This window comes from Prunus dulcis, unplaced genomic scaffold (genome assembly GCF_902201215.1).
Source record: "Prunus dulcis unplaced genomic scaffold, ALMONDv2, whole genome shotgun sequence".
Classification (NCBI taxonomy): domain Eukaryota; kingdom Viridiplantae; phylum Streptophyta; class Magnoliopsida; order Rosales; family Rosaceae; genus Prunus; species Prunus dulcis.
In genome coordinates, this window is record NW_023010284.1 from 4,590 (window position 1) to 25,296 (window position 20,707).

General features: G+C 37.4%; 1 protein-coding gene across 1 annotated transcript; it reads right to left on the reverse strand.

Annotated features, from left to right (window-relative positions):
* Nucleotides 1–8,604: 8,604 nt before the first annotated feature.
* Nucleotides 8,605–9,672, reverse strand: LOC117613366 (protein NRT1/ PTR FAMILY 5.5-like). Its single transcript, XM_034341974.1, has one exon. It carries the CDS (start codon nt 9,670–9,672, stop codon nt 8,605–8,607), a length of 1,068 nt encoding a protein of 355 aa, XP_034197865.1.
* Nucleotides 9,673–20,707: the final 11,035 nt, after the last annotated feature.

The window sequence follows — 20,707 nt, forward strand, 5'->3', positions numbered from 1 at the left end:
TGAAATTAGGATAGGAAGGTTCTATTCTAGTTAGGAAGGCTGCATTGGATCATAGTCCAAGTGTACAGCAGAGAATGTAATAGCTTTAGCCACTTGTCACTATCTCATAGGGTAATGATTAAATGCCTAAGATTGAGTGATGTGTTAGAGAATATTCTTTTCTCTAACGGTTTTGTCAGAAATGATATATGCATGATTTTGGTGCTGAGCTAATTCATAGCCAGCTTCTTCTCCAAGCTCTCTCTCTCTTTCTCTCTCACAAAACACACTACTCTATTCTCTAAAACTCTCTGCATTTTCTTTGAAATCTATTACATGTTTGATTGAATTAACATGCAAGATAATGGTCTGCATATTCTAACAGTTCTCAGGTTTCAGTAGAAATTATTTTCTTTTTCCTGCTGGAACTGTCAAATGCAATAAAACCTGGTAGAAAATTCAATCAGCTCAAGAGCTTCCTTGCTTCTGCCTTTTTTCAACATTGAATTCAACGTCCAGGAGGTTCGTTATGCCAGCAGTTATCTTTTGACCTACTTTAACTAGGCCAACACCTTTGGGAGTGCCTGCAGAAACAATGCCAAAATGTGTTTAGCTGGACTTCAAAAGTATTTGTGACTCCTAGGCAAAGGGAGGAAAACCTTAGAAGCAGATGTAAACCGTCGACCTGTTAGTATTACATCTCCTTCAAGAAGTGTCACAATAGAGCTTATGTGGCTGATGAGAAATGGGAGCTTAAATATCATGTATATTATGATTCTATTTATTTCCTTTTATATAGATATTATATAATTAGGACTTCATCTTAGTTTCCTAGTATAACCCTACTAGGGTTTGTACTCTTGTATTATAAATACCTCCTTTTGGAGAATGAAATATAATCCGAAAATATTCTACCCACTTTGTTTGACATGGTATCAGAGCAAACTTTTCTAGTGGCCTGTGTGTTGTGCCCACCCGTATTCTAGCTACATATTTTTTTTCTCTACCTGTGCCATGTGTGCCTCCCCCTCTGGGTTTGTGAGTTGTGTTGTCGTGTTCGTGCCCATTCCTATCTTCATGCATCTACCGTATTTGCGCCTTTACTATGTTCCGCTGTGCACTCTGCTGTGTTCATACCTCTATTATGTTCGTGTCTGTCTTCGTGCATCTGCTGTATTTGTGCCTCTATTGTGTTCCATTGTACACTTGCCATGATCTGTTGAATTTCTATTGCAATCATGGGTGATAACTCCTTTGTTGGTGCTGTTGCTGCTGCTTCTAGAAATTTATGTGGTTCAGACTGTATTCCAGGTACTGGCTCCAATACTTGGATAATTGATACTGGTGCTTCTGATCATATGACTTATAATGCTATATTTTTTGATGAGTTGTCTAGTAACACTCGTGACCCATACATAACTAGTGCTAATGGCTTGCCCTCTACAATTACTAGCGAGGGCACAATCTCTCTCACTCCTACTTTGTCCTTCTCTCGTGTGTTACTCGTTCCCAATATCCATTGTAACCTGTTGTCTGTTGGTCGATTACTTGATACACTTAATGCTTCTGCTACTTTCTATCCTACAAATTGCTCTTTTCAGGATCTTAAGACTTGCGAGACGATTGGGCATGGTAAACGGATATGGGGGTTATATTATTTGACATTGCCTTCTGCACCAGTTCGTGACCGTGTCGTTCGTACTGTTCAAAGTTGCAATGTCAAGGACAAACAACAAATTAATTTGGTTATGGCATCGTCGCTTGGGACACCCGTCATTCGGCTACCTTAAGCGTATATTTCCATCTTTATTCCGCTCTTGTGATGAGTCCAATTTTAAGTGTGAGACATGTCTTTTGACCAAGAGTCATCGCACTATGTTTCCTTTGAGTGACAGTAAAGCTGCAAAACCTTTTGATTTAGTACATTCGGATGTATGGGGACCTGCTCGTCTGACTTCTATTGGTTTCTGTTGGTTTTTTATTTTATTGATGACTGCACTCACCTAACATGGGTGTATTTGATAAAGAATAAATATGATGTTGCTTCTATTCTTCCTGAATTTTGTTTCATCGTGTGTACTCAGTTTTATGATCGAGTCAAAGTGTTTCGGACTGATAACGGAGGTGAATATGTGAATAATCCCTTGACCCATTTTTTTCGTAATCAAGGGATTATCCATCAAACTACTACTTCATTCACTCATCAGCAAAATGGTGTGTCTGAACGCAAGAATCGTCACTTACTTGAAGTTGCCCGCTCCCTTCTATTGGACATGTCTGTTCCCCATCATCTTTGGGACCATGGTGTTTTAGCCGCAACCTATCTGATTAACCGTACTCCTAGTCGGGTTCTTGATTTCAAGATTCCGCTCAATGTATTGTGTGCCCATACTTCTCTGGTCTCTGTCTCTAAGTTGCCTCCGAAGGTGTTTGGGTGTGTTGCCTACGTTCATGTCTACTCTTATCAACGGAATAAACTGGATCCATGCGCTCTCCGCTGTGTCTTCGTTGGTTATTCTACTACTCATAAGGGTTATAAATGTTATCATCCTCGTACTCAGAAGGTGCATGTTACTTTGGATGTGACTTTTCATGAAGAGATACCGTGTCATGTTTCTCCCTCCTCTCCAATTCAGTAGGAGAGGAGGAGTAAATTGGAGAGTATCGGATTGCAGGATCTTAACTTAGAGATGTGGGTGAGAATGATACAAATGATGATCCCAGAGAGAAAACGACCGGTCACCTAGTAGATAGCGACCGGTCTCGCAGGTCTGGAGCAGAAGAGGACGCACTCTGCCTAGAAACGACCAGTCGCCCAGATGTGAACAACCGGTTGCATGACCCGATGCTTGAAGATAATACACTCTGCCTGGAAACGACTAGTCGCCCAAAAGATAGCGACCGGTCGCATGACGCTGATCCGGGTGTTGTTACACTCTGGCTAGAAACGACGGGTCGCCCAGATGGGTGCGACTGGTTGCCTGGGTTAACTGATACTATTCCGTGTGTTTCCTGTGAAGAAGAGTTTGATACAATACCCCCTCTGCCTTGCCATTGCCCTAGTCCAATCGTGATACTGAGTCAAGTGAGTTAATTTCTGATCTGTCTATGTGTACTTATCAATTACCCCCACGAACTACTCGTGGGAAACCCAAAGTACAATATTCTCCTGATCTACATGCCAAATTGAATATCCCATTAGCCATTATGTCACAACTCATCGTTTATCTAAGTCATATGCATCATATTTGTGTTAATTATCTAGTGTATGTGTGCCAACTAAGCTGCAGGATGCTCTATCTAACCCCAAATGGACGGATGCCATGAATGTGCAAAATGGATGCCTTAAACAAGAATAAGTTAAACAAGAATAAGACGTAGGATCTAGTCCCTTTGCGACAAGGGAAGAAAGCAGTTGGATGCATATGGGTGTTTACTTTGAAGCATAAGGTTGATGGTTCCATTGATCTTTACAAGGCTAGATTGGTAGCCAAAGGATATACTCAGACATATAGAGTGGATTATCTGGAGATATTTGCTACAGTGGCAAAGCTCAATACTGTGCGTGTGCTTTTATCCCTTACAGCTAACCACGATTGGCCCTTATTGCAGTTTGATGTCAAAAATGCATTTCTACATGGGGATCTCCAAGAAGAGATTTACATGGATCTTCCTCCTGGTATTCATGTGACCTCTAAGGAGGGTGTTGTATGTAGACTGCGGAAGTCCTTGTATGGATTGAAGCAATCTCCAAGAACATGGTTTGGAAGATTTGCTACATCTATGAAGAAATTTGGGTATGTGCAAAGTAATTCAGATCATACTTTGTTTCTGAAGCGCCACAAAGGTGAATTGACAGCTTTAATAATTTATGTTGATGATATTATTGTAACAAGAGATGATCGTACAGAAATACAGAGTCACCAGAAATATCTGGCGTCTGAGTTTGAGATGAAATCATTAGGTGACTTGAATTATTTTCTCGGGGAAGTTGCCAGATCTAAGCATGATATTTTTTTTTTCTCAAAGGAAGTATATTTTGGATTTACTTGCAGAAACTGGAATGTTGGATTGTAAACCAATTGATACTCCTAGTGAACAGAATCAGAAGTTAGGGTTATATCCTGATCAAATTCCTACTTGTGGGGAAATTAATTTATTTAGCTCATACACGTCCTGACATTACATATGCAGTGAGTGTAGTGAGTTAGTTTATGCAGCTGCCTAGTAAAAACCATATGAGAGCTGTGACACGTATTTTGAGATATCTCAAAGTAACTCCTGGCAAGGGGTTAATGTTTTCCAAGTATGGTCATACATATATGATATGAAAGGATACACATATGCTGATTGGGCAAGTTCAGCTACTAATAGGCATTCTACGTCTGTGTATTTTACGTTTGTTGGTGGTAATCTTGTTATTTGGAGAAGCAAGAAACAAAAGCTGGTGTCTCGATCTAGTGCTGAGGCTGAGTATCGTGGGATGTCCCATGGTGTATGTGAGTTACTATGGTTGAGGAGATTATTGAGAGATCTTGGCTTTGGACCTAAGAAACCTAGGGGTAGTTTGATAAGGCGGACTGTCATTGACTGGACTAAATCCTGGGATTGTCTTGGATTAGTTCGGATTGGACTAAGCTGGATTAAGTATTGATCTATGTTTGGTGCTGCGTCGGACTAAGAAGCTGGATTGTAAAAATAGTGAAGACCTATGTTTGGAGTTGTATCGGAGTAAAAAATAATTATTTTAGTAATTAATTATAATTATAAATAAATAAAATTCTAATATTTATTTTAATATTTAATTTTAATTAAGGATTTTGACCAAAAAATAAATTTTAATATTTTTTAAAAGCTAAACTATCTTATCTCTTCTTCATTTTTTTCCTTTTTTTCTCCTTTTCTTCTACCTTTCCTTCCCAGCCCTCCTTTTTCTTTTCTTTTTTTTCCTTTCTTCCTGTTCTCTTCTTCCTCAAGACTTTTGATCCTTCCCTCATTTTTGGCTTTTTCTCAAATTTTCTTCCCTGCCAAAAACTCTTTAGTTGTGATTTTCTCACAAATTTCATCAATTCTTTCTCTAATTTTCTTCCTAATCACTTTTCATTACTCAATTTGCTCATACGATGAACGATTCAACTCAATTTCATGGCTCACCATCATCTTCTCCACTCTCTGCATCTGTCATGGCTGCTTCAACTCTTGCGTCAATTCAATGAATCATGGCTTCTATTTGAGACCCCCCAAAGTTGGACCAATGGTCATTGCCTTCCGAGCTCAAGGCCGACATCGTGCGCTATTCTGATAGCCAAACAGAGACCCAATGTAAAAATCCAAACCTAAATTAATAGTTAATTATTAATGTATTAAGAGGAAAAGACAATTTTGCCCTTGGAATAATTTATTAAAGAAAAGTTGACTTTTTGATCGAGAATGAATTTGACAATTCCACACACACCGTTGCATATAGCACGACAAAACAAATTCGTAGACATGAAGTGGACTCAAATAGGAGCTTTAACGAAGAAAATACGGTTAAAATACTCCGAGGGGCAAAATGGTAATTTAAAAAATCAGATTTTTACAAAAACCTCACTTCTCTCTCTCTCTCTCTCTCTCTCTCTCTCTCTCTCTCATCGCGAACACATTTCCCACCTGATCGGAGTTTTGTGGCGCCGTCGCCACCACGGACCACCACCGGCCATGAGGCCGGACCCATTTGAACAGTTACCACCTCCTCTTCCCTTTCCGATCGATCTCAACCCTTGGAACCGCCGGTGCTGGCCGAAAATTGCAGAAATTCGAGCGGTTTTGACAGAAACTTCACGGCCATCGATCTCCGTCGTCCGGCCACCAAATCGGACGATCCAGGTATGGATTTTGAACCTCTCGAGCTGTTCTAGCTGCCTGTTGGGTAGGATTCAATCGATTCTCAGTGTAGGTAATTGATTTTCGAATTGGAAATTCGGCCAGTTTTGGGATCTCGATTCCGGCCACTTCCGGTCAGTTTTTGGTGTAGGTCCAAGAACAAAAGTGGCTCCAAATAGGGTGTTATACATAGGGTAAGAGTTTGGAGCCGCGATTTTGAGATTTTCCGGCGATACGTAATCGTTTTGGACACCTAGCGCTGCCGGTGCATGTCTAAGCAAAGAATCTGAATTTGAGCGTTGAACTAAGTGTTCATCTATTTGTGGAATGACTGAAAAAGGAAAAACACTTTCTTTTTTATTCTTCAGCAAATAAAGTGATGTCATCTGTGTACAATCATCTATGAATGTGACAAACCACCGAGCACCAGAAGGAGTTATGATAGGTGAAGGTCCCCAAACATCAAAGTGAAGTAACGTAAATGGAGTAGTACACTTGTTCGTACTCAAGAGATATGGCACACGATGACTCTTGGCCAAAATACAAGTATCACATGTGAAGTTGGAGTCCTTGAAACCTGAGAATAAATATGGTATAAGATGTTTCATATAACTAAAAGACGGATGTCCCAATCAACGATGCCAAAACTAGATTTGCTTTTGTTTGCTATCAAAGGGATGCGTCACACTATTAGCCATGCTGGGACTGAAGTCATCTACGTAATATAGGCCCCTCTCTTAGTACCATGACCAAGAATCTCCTTAGTGTGAATATCCTGAAGCAAACAAAAAATCGGATAAATGAGTACACAACAATTCAATTATTTAGTAAGCTGACTAACTGACATCAATTTATTGGATAAAGATGGAACAAGTAAAGTATTAGACAGCGAGAGAAAGGATGAGAATTCAATAGTGCTAGCCCTTATCACAAGATAAGTAACTTCATTGACGTTAGCAATACAAGTTCGTCGGGGTTGGGTAGTATTCAAAAAATATCAAGATCAAACGTCATATGATCAGTTGCACCGGAATCAATTATCCAGCTTGTAGAATCACTCTTATCCTAAGTATGACATTCATAACTAGTATCATTATGGGTCGTATCGGGTTGTGTTTGATCTTTGAGAGTAGCCCACCATTCAGAGTAGCCATGCAATTTACAACAAGTCTCACGAGTATGGCTCGGATCACCACAATATGCGCAATCTCGTCCATGTGTCAGGGTCGTTAGTTGGGAAGTCATAATTTGTGCATTGGAAGTTGCATAGGATACAAGTTTACTAGAAATCCGGATCGGGATCTGAGCCTGAGTCGGGGTCAGAGTCGAAGTCGGGATCTAGATCTGAATCATAGACAAATTCAGGGTTAGGGTCGTCATTAGGGGTTGTTGTCGTCATAGTCAGGGTCGAGGTCATCATTGTAGTTGGGGACGGGGTCGTCAAAATAGGATCACTATGCAGGATCGGGTTCGGGATCGAAGTATGCATCTGTAGGAGCTGAGCCACCTGAACACTCAACTCGGCTATGGTTGGTTGAGAAGGAAAGAAGAAGTCAGTGGTCCTACCTCCACAAGGGTTGAAAAAAATCATCAATCCCTATAGAGGTTGTGGGGGTTGGAAACTAGAGACAACAATTCCAAGCGCGGCTCTGACACCATGCTAAAATATGAGAACTATGAGAGAATATTTGTTTGTGGGAAATTTCTGTGTATTCTTCTCCTCATAGGAAGTTATATTTATAATACAACGGAACTTTAATGGGCAAGTAAATAATAAATTCCTATTTCTATTTACAGTAGGAAATCAGGAATTAAAGTAAATCAAATATAGTTATAATGGGAATCCTTGGTGTGTAAGGAAAGAAAGTCAATGGTCCACAAGTCAGGCCAACAACAAATTAAACGAAGAACAAATCAAAGAAATCGACGACTTTCAGCACAGCTTGCTATTGCGCTTTTGGAGATTCAATCCTCAGATTTTAGCCCAAATAGACAAAATTTCTGTTGAAAAATCGTTGGACGACCACCAAGATGATGACTTTGTGTTGGCGTATGTTGATACGTTATGGGAGCCCCACCTTCCTCACAAGAAGTAAAAGAGGGATAGGGACGAAGAGAGATAGGGTCTGAGCTTGGTGCCACTAAGTTTTCGATTTTTAAATTTTATTTAAATATTTTTTTAGTCATTTTACATTATTGATTTTTTAAAAAGTCTAAAGGTCAGTTAGTTCATTGGTGGATCCTACAATGGACACGTCATTAGTTAACGTCTAACTAAACAGTCAACTTAATGGAAGGCATAAATAGGTCAAAGTTGAAAACATTGGAGTGTAAATTGATGAAATTGAAACCTTAGGGTTCATATTGAGAATGACTCCAAACCTTCAGAGAGTCTTTTGTCGTTAGCCCTAAATTTTACATACTGAACATCAAGCTCGGACGAAGTACAAAACTTTGGAAACTTTCACCAGACAACAGAGTGGTGTTGTCTCCTACTCTTGATCAAGGAAAAAGACCCCAAAAACATTCAAACTTGCATTATATATATATATATATAACACTCTGTTTACAAACTCATTCTTAATAACTCATGTGTTAGGAGATCTAAATAGTCGCCATTTCCATATTTCCACTTCCATTATGGCCTTGTTCATGTTCTTCAATGGCAGAGTTTTGTGTGTCATCATTGCTATAAAAGTAAAAGCCAACACACAAGTAGTAGACGAAGCTACCGAGACTTAGAAACGTTAGCAGTCTGTACTACTTGTCAAGACGACTCAGATTTATGCTGTCATTGAACCATCTATGCCTAAATGCCAAGATAATAAGAGCGGTTAATAACTTTCCAGTCCCCACGACTAAGTCGCTGGTGTGGGATCCATAATGCTTAGCCATTTCTTTATCCTTCTCGTCCACTCTATCAGCCAAAAGATCAATCAATCCATCTACGGCTAACCCTTCCATAAGTCCTAACAGGAAGAACTGTGGGACCAACCAAAATATGCTCATAGAAATATCAAAAGTGTCATCTTCAAGCCCTGCCCTCGTAACTTTCCTCATCCTGTGGATCTCAACCACCCAAGCTGCAACGCAACATAACACAGTAGAAGCCATTCCACAGCCAATTCTCACCCGCGTTCGCTTTGGAATTAGTTTCGGGAAGAGAAATGAGATTATGTACTTCGAAAAGGAGCTAAGCACATTGAAATAAACTGCAGGGTCATAATTGTGGATGGGATTTTTCAAGTTACTTATTTGTTCGAAAAAGAAGGTGCTCCCTGCTGCCTTTACCATACTGTATACAAAGAAGGCTAACCATGAAGCTACAATTTCTTTGCGCAAACGTTTTTTCTTCCTCACCTTTTTGTTCAATGTCCAAAGGTTCTCTCTTTCTGTGACTTGGTGATGCTCCCCTGCTTGTGCTTCTTTATTGTTTTTCAAATAATCGTTGTAGCCAAACCAGAACAATAAATAAGAAACTGCCATTGCAATTGTTGAAATCATGAAGATCTGAGTCCAAGTTGTTTTTAGGAGGAAAAGAGGTACCACTGCACCTAAAAACCATGGAACACCCCAGAAGTCCTTTTTATCCCTTTCTGCCGTTTCTTTCGTCACCTGTTGATCACCACCAGCTTCTGTATACTTTTCTGCTGTTATTTTTTTCTGTTCGCTAGCTTCTTCCCATCCTTCCGGTCGTTTGCCATCAGTGCGTCCTGTTTCTTTATGTTGGCTTAAACATTGCTTGTTAAGAAATTCTTTCAAAGCAGCGGATCGCCCAGATTCACCTAATGTTAATAGTACCACTGCTCCATAGAATATCCTGGCCATTGCTGCGTAGTCCTGTTCACCCGTTTTATGGTTTGCTCCTGTGATGGAAGGGCGAAGTTCCCCACTAGCTTAGAGACCAAGTACTGGTCAACAAGTCAGCTTTCTTTGGTGTGCGAGCGTGCCACTGCTAGCGACGTAAATCCTAGCAGACTTCTTTTAGAATAGATAACTTGCGCCCCAAGTTACTGACTTCTAAAAATCAAACGATTGTGAATTTGGGTGAGGAATATCTCCCAAGTAAGTTCTTTTCTTGCCTCATACTGGTGAGGACTTTCACAATTTATCTCAGTATCAAATGGCTGTTCTGGCCAGAAATGTTTAATATAAGTGAGACTGTTTCAGGCAGAACTGCCTTTTACAAAACAATAACTATTCATATCGACTCTAGGGAGGTTGGAAAATGGCTGGAACTCCGATTCTGCTTAGATGGAAGGTTCCAACTTGGGCTGGACTGGACGCGTCTGGGTCAGCCCGTACTATTTGTGACTTCAAATGCTAGGCTGGCCTATAAATCGGTACCAAAGTTAGATTTTGGCAGAGCTTTATCTTTGCTTCATGCTTGTGAGGCCTTCTGAGTAGGCAGAACTGCAACCTCCTCAGCTTGAAAGGGGCAGAATTGGCTATTCTCGATAATCTGGTAGACTAGGGATTGCACTACGAGAGAGAGTTGTTCTGCTTGGACAGGACTCTCCATTAATTTTGCTGAAGTCTCCACGTCTCGTGAAAACTCAAAACTCTGCTTGGCTTGGCTTTTGCTGAACCAAATTTGTAACGAGAAATCTCGTTTTGAGGGACTTATTTTCTAAGTCTGAACTTTGGGATTTTGATCTAAGGCTAACTTTTTCTTGGGATTCAAGTGAGCTTTTGGCTTTTCTTGTTGTTGTCTTTTTTTGATTGATCAATTGAGTGTCCTCTTTCTTGCCTACTTCTGTTTTTTTATAAGAGATCCTCTCTTGAAGGTGATTTTAAACTTTAATAATGGGCGGCAACAGATCTCCCAAACGTAAAGCAGTAAAGATTTTATCAATTTATGGCAGATAGGCTCCCAGTAGTCTTTTCCATAGCAATCCCTTCCCTGGTTTCCTGGGCGGCTGTTTCTTTGTTTTAACCAACGCCACCGCCTATGCTTTTTATGGCGGTTTGGTTTCTTTTGTGTCTTCTGAGTAATTCCTTTTTTCCCGTTCTAACTGAGAAGGCGTGACCTGTAATCCTTTGGAAGATGGCGTCTCGTTTTGGAGAGAAAATCTCTGAATATAGATGGGTCCTTTTGATCTTTTGTTTTGGCAGTTTTTCAGAGACGTCCCTTCCTATATAAAGAATTTTTAGTTGAAAATGCTGACTTTCAAAGCTGAGGTAGCCACGTGAATGTGTTTTTAGTTTTTTGGGCTTGAGTTTTAAACAAATGTTTTCGTGGGCTGATCTTCAAAAGGCCCAATATGGCAGTTTTCTATGCTTTTGGGCTTTCTGGGACTGGGTAAGTGATTTCATCACGGGCCTGTTTCTGGATCTTTTGGTATGTTAAATTTAGGCCCAAACAAGTCCTTGCTTTTATATTTATTAGGAAGTCATAACAGAGATAGCCCCTGTATAATTCACAAGAATAGCAATCAAAACAAGCATATAGATATCAAAATATGAACTCCTTGACATGTAGTAATATTTGTCAACAAGTCCTGAACAATTAATTCAATGTTAATTCTCTTCACAATAAGGACTTATGGGTAGCAGAGTGGGTTAGGCCAGTTTGTTAAGGCACTGTGTTCGCCCCCTTGCACTTGAGTTCGATCCCCCTCCCTGTATATTAGAATAGTTTAGAATATGGCTTTGTAAAAAAATTAAAATTTTAAAATAAATAAGACTTGTGGGTAAAACATGTACTTACAAGAATATAGGCAGCATTTGTGGTGGCAATTATTTTGAGACCACCATTGAATGTGTATGAGAAATGAGCTAGGAAAATCACCAATATGTCTGCTATCCCTTCTTGCACATTGGTAACTACGGCAGCTATTTGAAAAGGTGGATCAGACCAATTGTTTTGGAGGTACACTATCAAGATAGACATTATCGCATGGTTGACGAAGTTTTGGCTCAAAACCAACCCTACATTATATATATGTGTGTGTGTAGAAATAAGAAGAAAATTGATTAGAAATTAGTTTGAATCACACTCTTTAAAATATATCATTATACTTTCATTTTAAAGTATCTCTGAGATAAATACCCTGGATGCATATTGTAGCCTTGGAAAAGTAAAGGTACTTATGGATGCACTCTCTCACAAAGTGAATGAGTGTTCCCAAACCCATTATTGAGGAGGGGAGTGCGGATAATCTTCAGTCGATGTAAAGGAAGTGAGGGAGGGTGTTCTGCTTTTGAAAGCAAAATCTGCAGCCTTCACAACTAATTAAATTAGTTCCCTCTTCTCTTGCAAAACGAAATGCGTATTAGCCAAAAATAATAGCAATGAAAACATATAATGCAAAGGAAGATGCACTCTGTGAGTGTGAATGTTTACTCTGTGCGCGAGAGAGAGAGAAAGAGAGAGAGGTGAGGAGAAGGTGCACTCTGTGAGAAAAACTAATGCAAAGGAAGTTTGTTTAGGCAGTGTGGAAGAGGCAAGTGAGAGAGAGATATATATATAGTAAGCCACCATTGTAATAGCAACCAAAAAGAGGACTTCCTCTTTTTTTTCAATTGTTGTTTTTGATGAAAAGAGAAGAGAAGACTTTCTCTTCTTTTTCTTAAATTTTTAAATAAAAAAAGACGAAGACTTTTTCTTAATTATAAAAATAAAAAGACGAAGACTAATTTCTTACATATTTTATAAATAAATAAAATCAAAACCAGAAGACTGAGAGGTGCATGCGATGCGACTCGCAAGTGTTTCGATATTTGTTTTATATTTGTACGTAGAATGAGCCCCAATCACTGAAAGACTTGAGAAGAGCAGCAACAATATATATATATATATATATATATATATATATATATATATTCCATTGAAAGTCTTTGAATATTTGATCGAAATAAAGAAATACCATGACAAAGTAAACGAATCTAAGAAGAGCAACTTGTACGAAATAAATATCCTAATTAAGTTCGGATCTCGCTAACAATTTTAAGTATTTATTTAATGCCAACTATTTTTTATTATCGCTTTTGTGTCTACACTTTATTCAAAATTTGAATTAAAATTTAAACATTTATGACTCTTTAAACTAGGGAGTATGCTTGGAGTTGGGATTTTATAGAGAGCTCCTAAAATAGCTTTCTAGTGTTTTTAGCTAAATTTTAACTAAAAAATAGAGAGCATAATTGTGGATGCTCTAATAACATTTACTCTCTTATCAGGTCTCTTCCACTTCTTTTACGAGAAGGTTTATATGTTTTTTTTCCTTTCTCCACTCGTGTTTTACTGGCATGTATGTATGTATTTTTTTTGTTTCTTGAATGCTGTTCTTGAACAGCATTCAAAGGTTTATAATTAATAACTAGGCGAGGAGATCCTCTTTCTAATTCTGCATTTTTCTGAACATAAAAGGCAGGACAAGACCAAGGAGACTTACTTTTTCGAATTATATTTTTCTGCAATAAATCATTAATCTCAGTTTTACAAAATTCCATCATTTCATGATTCATTTGTATAGGCCTAGCTCTAGTTGGTATATTTTTCTCAGAAAAGTCTTTGATGTAAGGTAAATGAACAACATGATTTTTTCTATGCCAGAAAGCAGTAGGAAAATCAGAACAGACCTCAGAAATTAGTTTTTTCTCAAAGTGAATAATTTCTTTTTGTAAAGTAGGATTACTTATCTGGGACTCAATTCTTTTACTTTTAATTTCTTGCTGTAAATGATTCAAATGATCAGTTTTTCCCTTAATTAAAGCAATTGTTTTTGCAAAATCAGTTTTAATTGAATGTTTTAAATTGTACAACTCAGGCTTTGTTAAAAAAGTAAATTTGACTTTCTCACCTAAATAAGTTGAAATTACACCATCAAATTCTACTTGAAAAGGATAAAGCATGCTTATAAAGGGTAATCCTAAAATAACTTCATCAGTTATATTTTTAACAAAAACGAATGATGTTTTAAAACAAACTTTATTTTGACAAACATGGGCTTTAGGAATCTCATAATTTAATTGGAGTGATTTACCAGAAGCAGTATGTAAAGATTCTGTAGATTTCTGATAATACTTAGTAGGAACTAAACCTTCTTTTATACAATTAAGATCTGCACCGGAATCAAATAAAGCAACCGTATTGAACTCATAATTTTTTACAATTATGGTGACTAAATTACCTAATTCATACTTAGCCGATCTACGCTCAGACTGTATTTGTTTATTAATTTTCATGTCGATACACATTTTCATTCCTTCTTGGTTTATTGTACTTATAATATTGCCATAGGTTAAATTATCATAATCTATAGGATCCCTTAATTATGTTTCTGATTTTTATAAAAACCTGAGACAGCAATGTAAACCTTTATTTGATAGATTACAGAATAATCCTCCTCCTTGGTCGTCTATTCATACTGATATTGTTCAAATGATTAAGCGTCATGTTCAGTCTCTCCCTTGCCTTGGTATTCCTACTCCAAATTCCTTTAAAATTGTTTTGTATTTCTGGGTAAAATAACTGATTAATTCATGGACTGCAGAAGGAATAATTTCGGATTTGGGACCATGGGTGCCCCACCAATGAAGAAACCAATAGGGAAGCTCAGTGTTTTTAAATTTATTATCAAAATTAATGAACCAGGAGTGAGAAAACTCAGGGGTTTGATGTAAGAAGATGTAATACCAGGCTTCAACGTAGTCTGTCCGTTTTTATTCTGGTGTTTGGACTCCTTCCCAGTCTAATTACAGTACTATTAAAAAAGAAATCCTATCTATTGTATTATGCATTACTAAATGTCAAGATGATTTATTAAATCAAAAAATTTTAGTCCGCATTGATTGTAAATCTGCTAAATATGTATTAGAAAAAGATGTTCAAAACCTTGCATCAAAACAGATTTTTGCACGTTGGCAAGCTCTTTTAACTAGACTTATTCTTTCAAATAATTTTATTTGAGGGACACCCTTTAAGGTCTCCTACGAATTTTCTTTCAACGATCGAAACCATCTATTTTTTAAGTCTATATTCATAGATCATCCTTGAAAAAAATTAGACAAATTAGAAACTGTTTCGATATCCAATTGTGTCCTACAAAATCAATGAACATTGTGCTTTAAGAAAGTACTAAAATTTCAATAATTCAATTGAGTTGTCAAATGATATCGGATTCAAGTGATTTTTTGTAGAGATAATCTTTGAATGAGTATCTGCAAAAGAGACAGTTTGGATTAGTGAAATTCAATACAGAGTGGGCCCTACAATGGTATCCCTCAAATAAGCTAATTTGAGAGATCCCTCAATGGAAGAACTATATATATATATAGTCCGTCAACGAAAATATATTTTAAAGTGTTTGTTTGTACTCAGTACATGAATGAATGTACTGAGTACAAACAAACACACCCAAAGTCTATTTACAACATAACAAAAAGGGTTTTAACTTCTTTTAAATTACAAAATTGTCATTGATTTCTTAAAATAAACACAACCAAAAAACCTCATAAAAAATCTCAAAACACTCAATGGGGCATCAAAGTAATTTAAAAATTAAAATTACATTCAATAGGACCAGCTATTAGTTTTTAGATTTGTTTATAAAAATTAAATAGTATAGAATTTATTTATAATTTTAATACTAAAAATAAATATATGACTAAATATCTTCAAAAACAAATGTGCCAATGCTCCATGTAAGCCACAGATCAAGTACAACATTGGTAAAAGTTGTTTGTTGTTTAGCCATTGCGCGTCCGTTTGATGTCGATCAATGGCGATGGGCAGCAACAGTGGTTTGTGCCATTTTTCTGGCGATGCAAATATAATAATATAACATAAAAGCAGAGGGGGAAACTCCCAGAATCTCCTCCTCCCCTTTTTGGTCGAAATCATGCTCATTCATGGAACCCTCCAAAGCGAGGGAAGAGTACACAACTAGTATAAAATAGGGGAAAACAAAAACTAAAGAGGCTCAATATTCTTCAAGTGATCAAAGTACCCCTACTCCCAAGGACAAAATTGAAATTTCACAAAAGAATTAAATTGGATTAAATCGATTACATTGGGTCAGAGATGTTACACCTTTTGAATAATCACCATGATTGTGACGATGAGTCTTTGTCATCATAGGTCATACTCAGATATTAAATATTTTTTAACACCTAATTTATTTTGTATCAATATTCCAAGAACATCATTAATTTGATGCAATTATTTTGGTTGACTTAGTTGGATGCATTATTTTTGCGAAATTGAATATCTGAGCATAATTACTGACTAATTCATTGTGATCGGGTATTTATTATTTCAGTTTGTGGTTGTGAAAGTAGATGGGATATTGAATGTTGGTGTTGACATCGGACAAGCCTTTAACACAAGCAGGTTTTGAAGTCGAGTCCTGAATAGAAGTTGAGGCCCTACAAACCAACACAACTAGAAACGTCTTTGTGTCAACAATTTGCTCACTCTGTATATATATAACATTTGTTATACATATAGAGTGCTGCTATTTCCACTCATCTGTCCTATTTTCTCACCCACTATGTAAATTTGAAAAATTAAAATCCTACTTTTCCACCCACCATTATTCCTAAAATACCCTTTAATTATTAATTCGACCAAACACCATCAACTCCAAGTTAAAAACATAAAAATTTTAACCCCAAAAAAAAAAAAAAAACATTCTTCATCTTCTTCATGTGTTTTCAACATCACGACCTTACCCTACCATATTAATATTCTCATCAACCCCTTAGCATCACTGGTGGCTTCACAACCGCGACACCACCACCACAACAACATACAACCAACAAGACTACAATGGATTTTTAATTGAAGTGATGTTATATGGAATAAGGACCCGTATGTGGGTTAATCAGACTAAAAAAATCTTTAAAATGGAATAAAATTAAAGGACAATTTGGCCTCTATTATCAACACCTACCAACCCTGACACAATATTAAAGGTGGAGTTGAGAATTTGATTTGAATTTTTTTTTAAAAAAACTTTTCAAAGGATTGGGATGGGTAGATCAATGCTCGCTGAATTTGTTGAGGTCAGGAAGATGGAAAGAATATGGAGAGTAAAAGAAAAAATTTATTTTCTTTTTAAAATTTGTTTTATTTTTTAGAGTTTTAGAAGTCATTTTACATAGGGATAAATTTGTCTTTAAATTTTTTAAAATAAGGTGAGTGGAAAAATATGAGGTGGGTGAAAATAGCAGCACTCTACATATATTATACACATGAAAAAAATTAGGGCCCCTAAAAAATTAGGGGCCCTGTGCGGTGGCACCACTTGCACACCCTCAGGGCTACCCCTTCCCTAAATCTGCATCTAGTCTCTCTTTCGGAACATAAATATATATATTTTTACTTTAAGAATTAATGCATGTTCGTTTGTGTTTTCCATGTTTATTTGTTCTGAACTACATTGTGTATTTTTCTTTAGTAAATTTATGGCTCAGTTAATAGCTATTTTAATTTTAATTTTAATTTTAATTTTATTTATATTTTTGCTAGAGTATAGAGAAAAAATCTTGGAGGATGAGATTGGTTTATAAAGCTGGCCACGCTATAGAGCATGAATGGAGCATTTGTGCTTATATAGTAGCTGGGTCCCACCAAAACTCCACCTCTTGACAGTAGCTCTTGGCGAATACAAAAATAATACTTTTTAATTCAATATGGACACAAATTTGTCTAAACGTGGCTAAAAGGCAAACTTTAAAAAAAAAATTAAAAATGAAAATAAACTCAGATACCAAAAACAATTAAATTTTATTTTGTACAACTCTGAGTATCTCCGTATTTTATTGATTTGCAGTACAGCCACATAATTAAAAATTAAAAACTAAAATTGAAATGGTTATCAAACGAGCTCTTAGTATTTATGCAGCTTTGTCATGATATCTCTCATTGTTTAAGGTTTATAGTTTAATTTTTGAACTTTGGATCATTGCTTAGTTTAAAGGATAGTTTGATTCCGAATTTTGGGTGAAAACGAATAATTATAATTTCGTAACTCAATTATATATGTTATTTTACTATAAAAACGAAATATTTAAGATGAGTGATTTAAACTAGATTTAAATCGATCATATGTTTTAGCAATAATTATTGTTTAAAGTAGTTAGGTTACAAAATAAAGGTATGTGAATTCAAATTTCAAATTGAGTAACTATATTAGAAGTACATATTATCATATTTTTTATGTTATGGCTGGGCATGTTGTGTTTTAACTTAAGACGCCTAATTTTTATTGCATGTTATACCAGGGACCATGCCTGCATGCGAAAATTCTGTGGTGCCTTGGCTGTATCTGTACAGCCACTTATCCTAGGGTTGAGTTTGCATTTCAAAAATGGATGGTTGAGATTGAATGACTGGATAACCTATTCAGCCCTTTGTTATTGAGCACCTAAGTCACACGTGACCCTTATAAGGGCTAACAGAACCAGACGCATGCTGTGGAGGTGGAAGACGACGCTCGCTCCAAGTTTTCTCTCTAAATCGAATCGTAAGAGCCTCCATCTCTTTTCTCTGCTTGCAAAAATCCAATCATAAGCGCCCCCAAATCCTCTCTCTGCTTGCCCATCAAATGCTCTCCCTGCTTGCCCACCAAATCCTCTCCCTACTTGCCCAAATTCATCCTGTGTTGGCCAAAATGCATCTACAGAAAAAGCTAATGCTCATCGAATCGAGGTCGTCACGAGAAAACTGAAGACAAAGCTGGCGACTCTACCTAAGCGAGGTCCTCAACTCTTCTCTCTGCTTGCCCAAAACTGATCTGCAGAGAGGTAATCGTTGCGAAATTGATGATGGGTCCAGCCTCCATGATGTAATGGTCACCAAATTGAGTGGAATTTAGTTTGATTTGTTGGAATTGTGTGAACGACGACATTTGAGTTGGTGGAGAAAGGAAGTGTAAAGAGGATGCGTTGAAAATTTGGAAACATCAAGTAAGAGTTCAAACAACCCACTTTTTCTGGTTTTTGAGTTGAATGTATTTTGGGTAATGAGTTCATGCAGTTTAGGAGTTCAATATATTTTGAGTAATGAGTTTATGCAATTGTATGTTTTTAGCTTCGTGTTTATGCTCTGAAGAGTTTGCCAACAGTCGGGCAACATTTGCATTGCAAGCATGCAATTGCATGTTGGTGATGCAATGCAAGAGTGATTGTGCGCAAACGTAAATAAGAAAAATGGATCATATTTTACTGTACATGCATAATTAGACATAATTTTTACTATAAATCGAAGGGCTCAATTATTTGAAATACAGAGCATGACAAACGGTAAGGGGCAATAATCTGAACATATTATACTACAAAAGGACCAATTATTCGAAAATACTTAGTAATAGAAATTGTCATCTAGTACAAATAACATTCAAAAATATTCCCAATTTCGTAAACCATAATGTGGTTAACTCTCTGTGGTGCATCAGCTGTACCAGTACAGCTAGCTATCCAACGGCTGAGTTTTCATGTTAAAAAAGGATGGCTGAGATTGAATGGCTTGGTGACCTGTTGAGGCATTTGTTATTCAACACGTGAGTGGCATGTGAGGAAAGAGAAAGGCACATTTGTAAGATGAAGAAGACGCGCAGAGAAGGCAGGTTTGGAGGATGAAGAAGACGCACGCTCTCCTCTCTAGTTGCCCAAATCGAAAATCGTAAGAGCCCATCCAATTCTTAGCGCCTCCAGGAACTCTTCTTTTTGCTTGCCCAAATCCAATCCTTAGCGCCTCCACGAACTCCTCTCTTCTTGCCCACTGTCTCTGCTTGGCTGCGAACTCTTGTCTCTGCTTCACAAGGAACTCTTCCTCTCACTTGCCCAAATTCATCCTAAGTGCGTCCAACTCTTGTCTGTGCTTGGGCAAAACACAGCTGCAAGAAGGTAATGCTCACCGAATTGAGGTCCTCAAGTCTTCTCTCTGCTTGCACAAAACTCATATGCAGATACCAAATTGATGGTGGGTCCAACCTCCATGATGAAATGGTCACCAAATTGGAGGTATTTAATTAATTTAACTTGTTTTGTTGGCATTGTCTGATATTGTTGGCATTGCCTGGGAGCGTGTCATTGGCTTCCTTGCGATGGGATGATGAGGGATGGATGGACCATGTTGGGCCAACATGTCAAGTTCCTCGTCGACAACTCTTCGAGCGGACTCCCTTACTTCCTTTAGACGCTTGTTTGTTGGGTTCTTCAGCAACGATAGTGCAACACGAACCCGCTCGCTTGCATGTTGAAACTGCAAATAAAAAACAACCCGTCAAAGAAATGATTAAAAACAAATATCTGACATGAAAGACAAAAGTATGAAACGAAATTTATGCCGACTCACTTTATTGGAACCGTGTGATGTGCATTCAATATCTTCTAGCCAATTCATGACGAAGATACCACAATCGCATCCATTTAGTTGTCTGGGGGCCTTGTCAGTTCGCACAATGTTGAATTTTGCAAACTGCCATCCTTTGTCAAAATGTTTGACAATCTCATCTTTATAAATGTAGTCCAACACTTTCATCTACACCACAATCAATTCAAATCAATTCATAGTCGGGATGTTAGGAGAATAAAAATACAAACCAAAAATAGGTAAATTAAACTTACAATTCGTTCCGCTAATTGATAACGAGATGCGTTGTATTTAGCACCGGGGAGACTATCCCATAGTTCAACCTTTTTATCACCCATAAGCACCACTAGCAAATACCAATGACTCCCAATTCGATCCAAAACGGGAATGAAAATCTAGGAGCACAATGACTTCCTTAGAAAAACATGCGTATACAAAAGTGCACTAAAGATATTGTAAAAAATAACTGAAATCGATACCTTCTCGCACTTCCTAAGGCCTACGGTGAACCGTTTGGAGAGTTCCCTTCTAAGTTTGACA

Excerpts from the sequence above, each read along its gene's own strand:
- LOC117613366 (XM_034341974.1), bottom strand. The coding sequence starts at position 9,672 with ATGGCCAGGATATTCTATGGAGCAGTGGTACTATTAACATTAGGTGAA.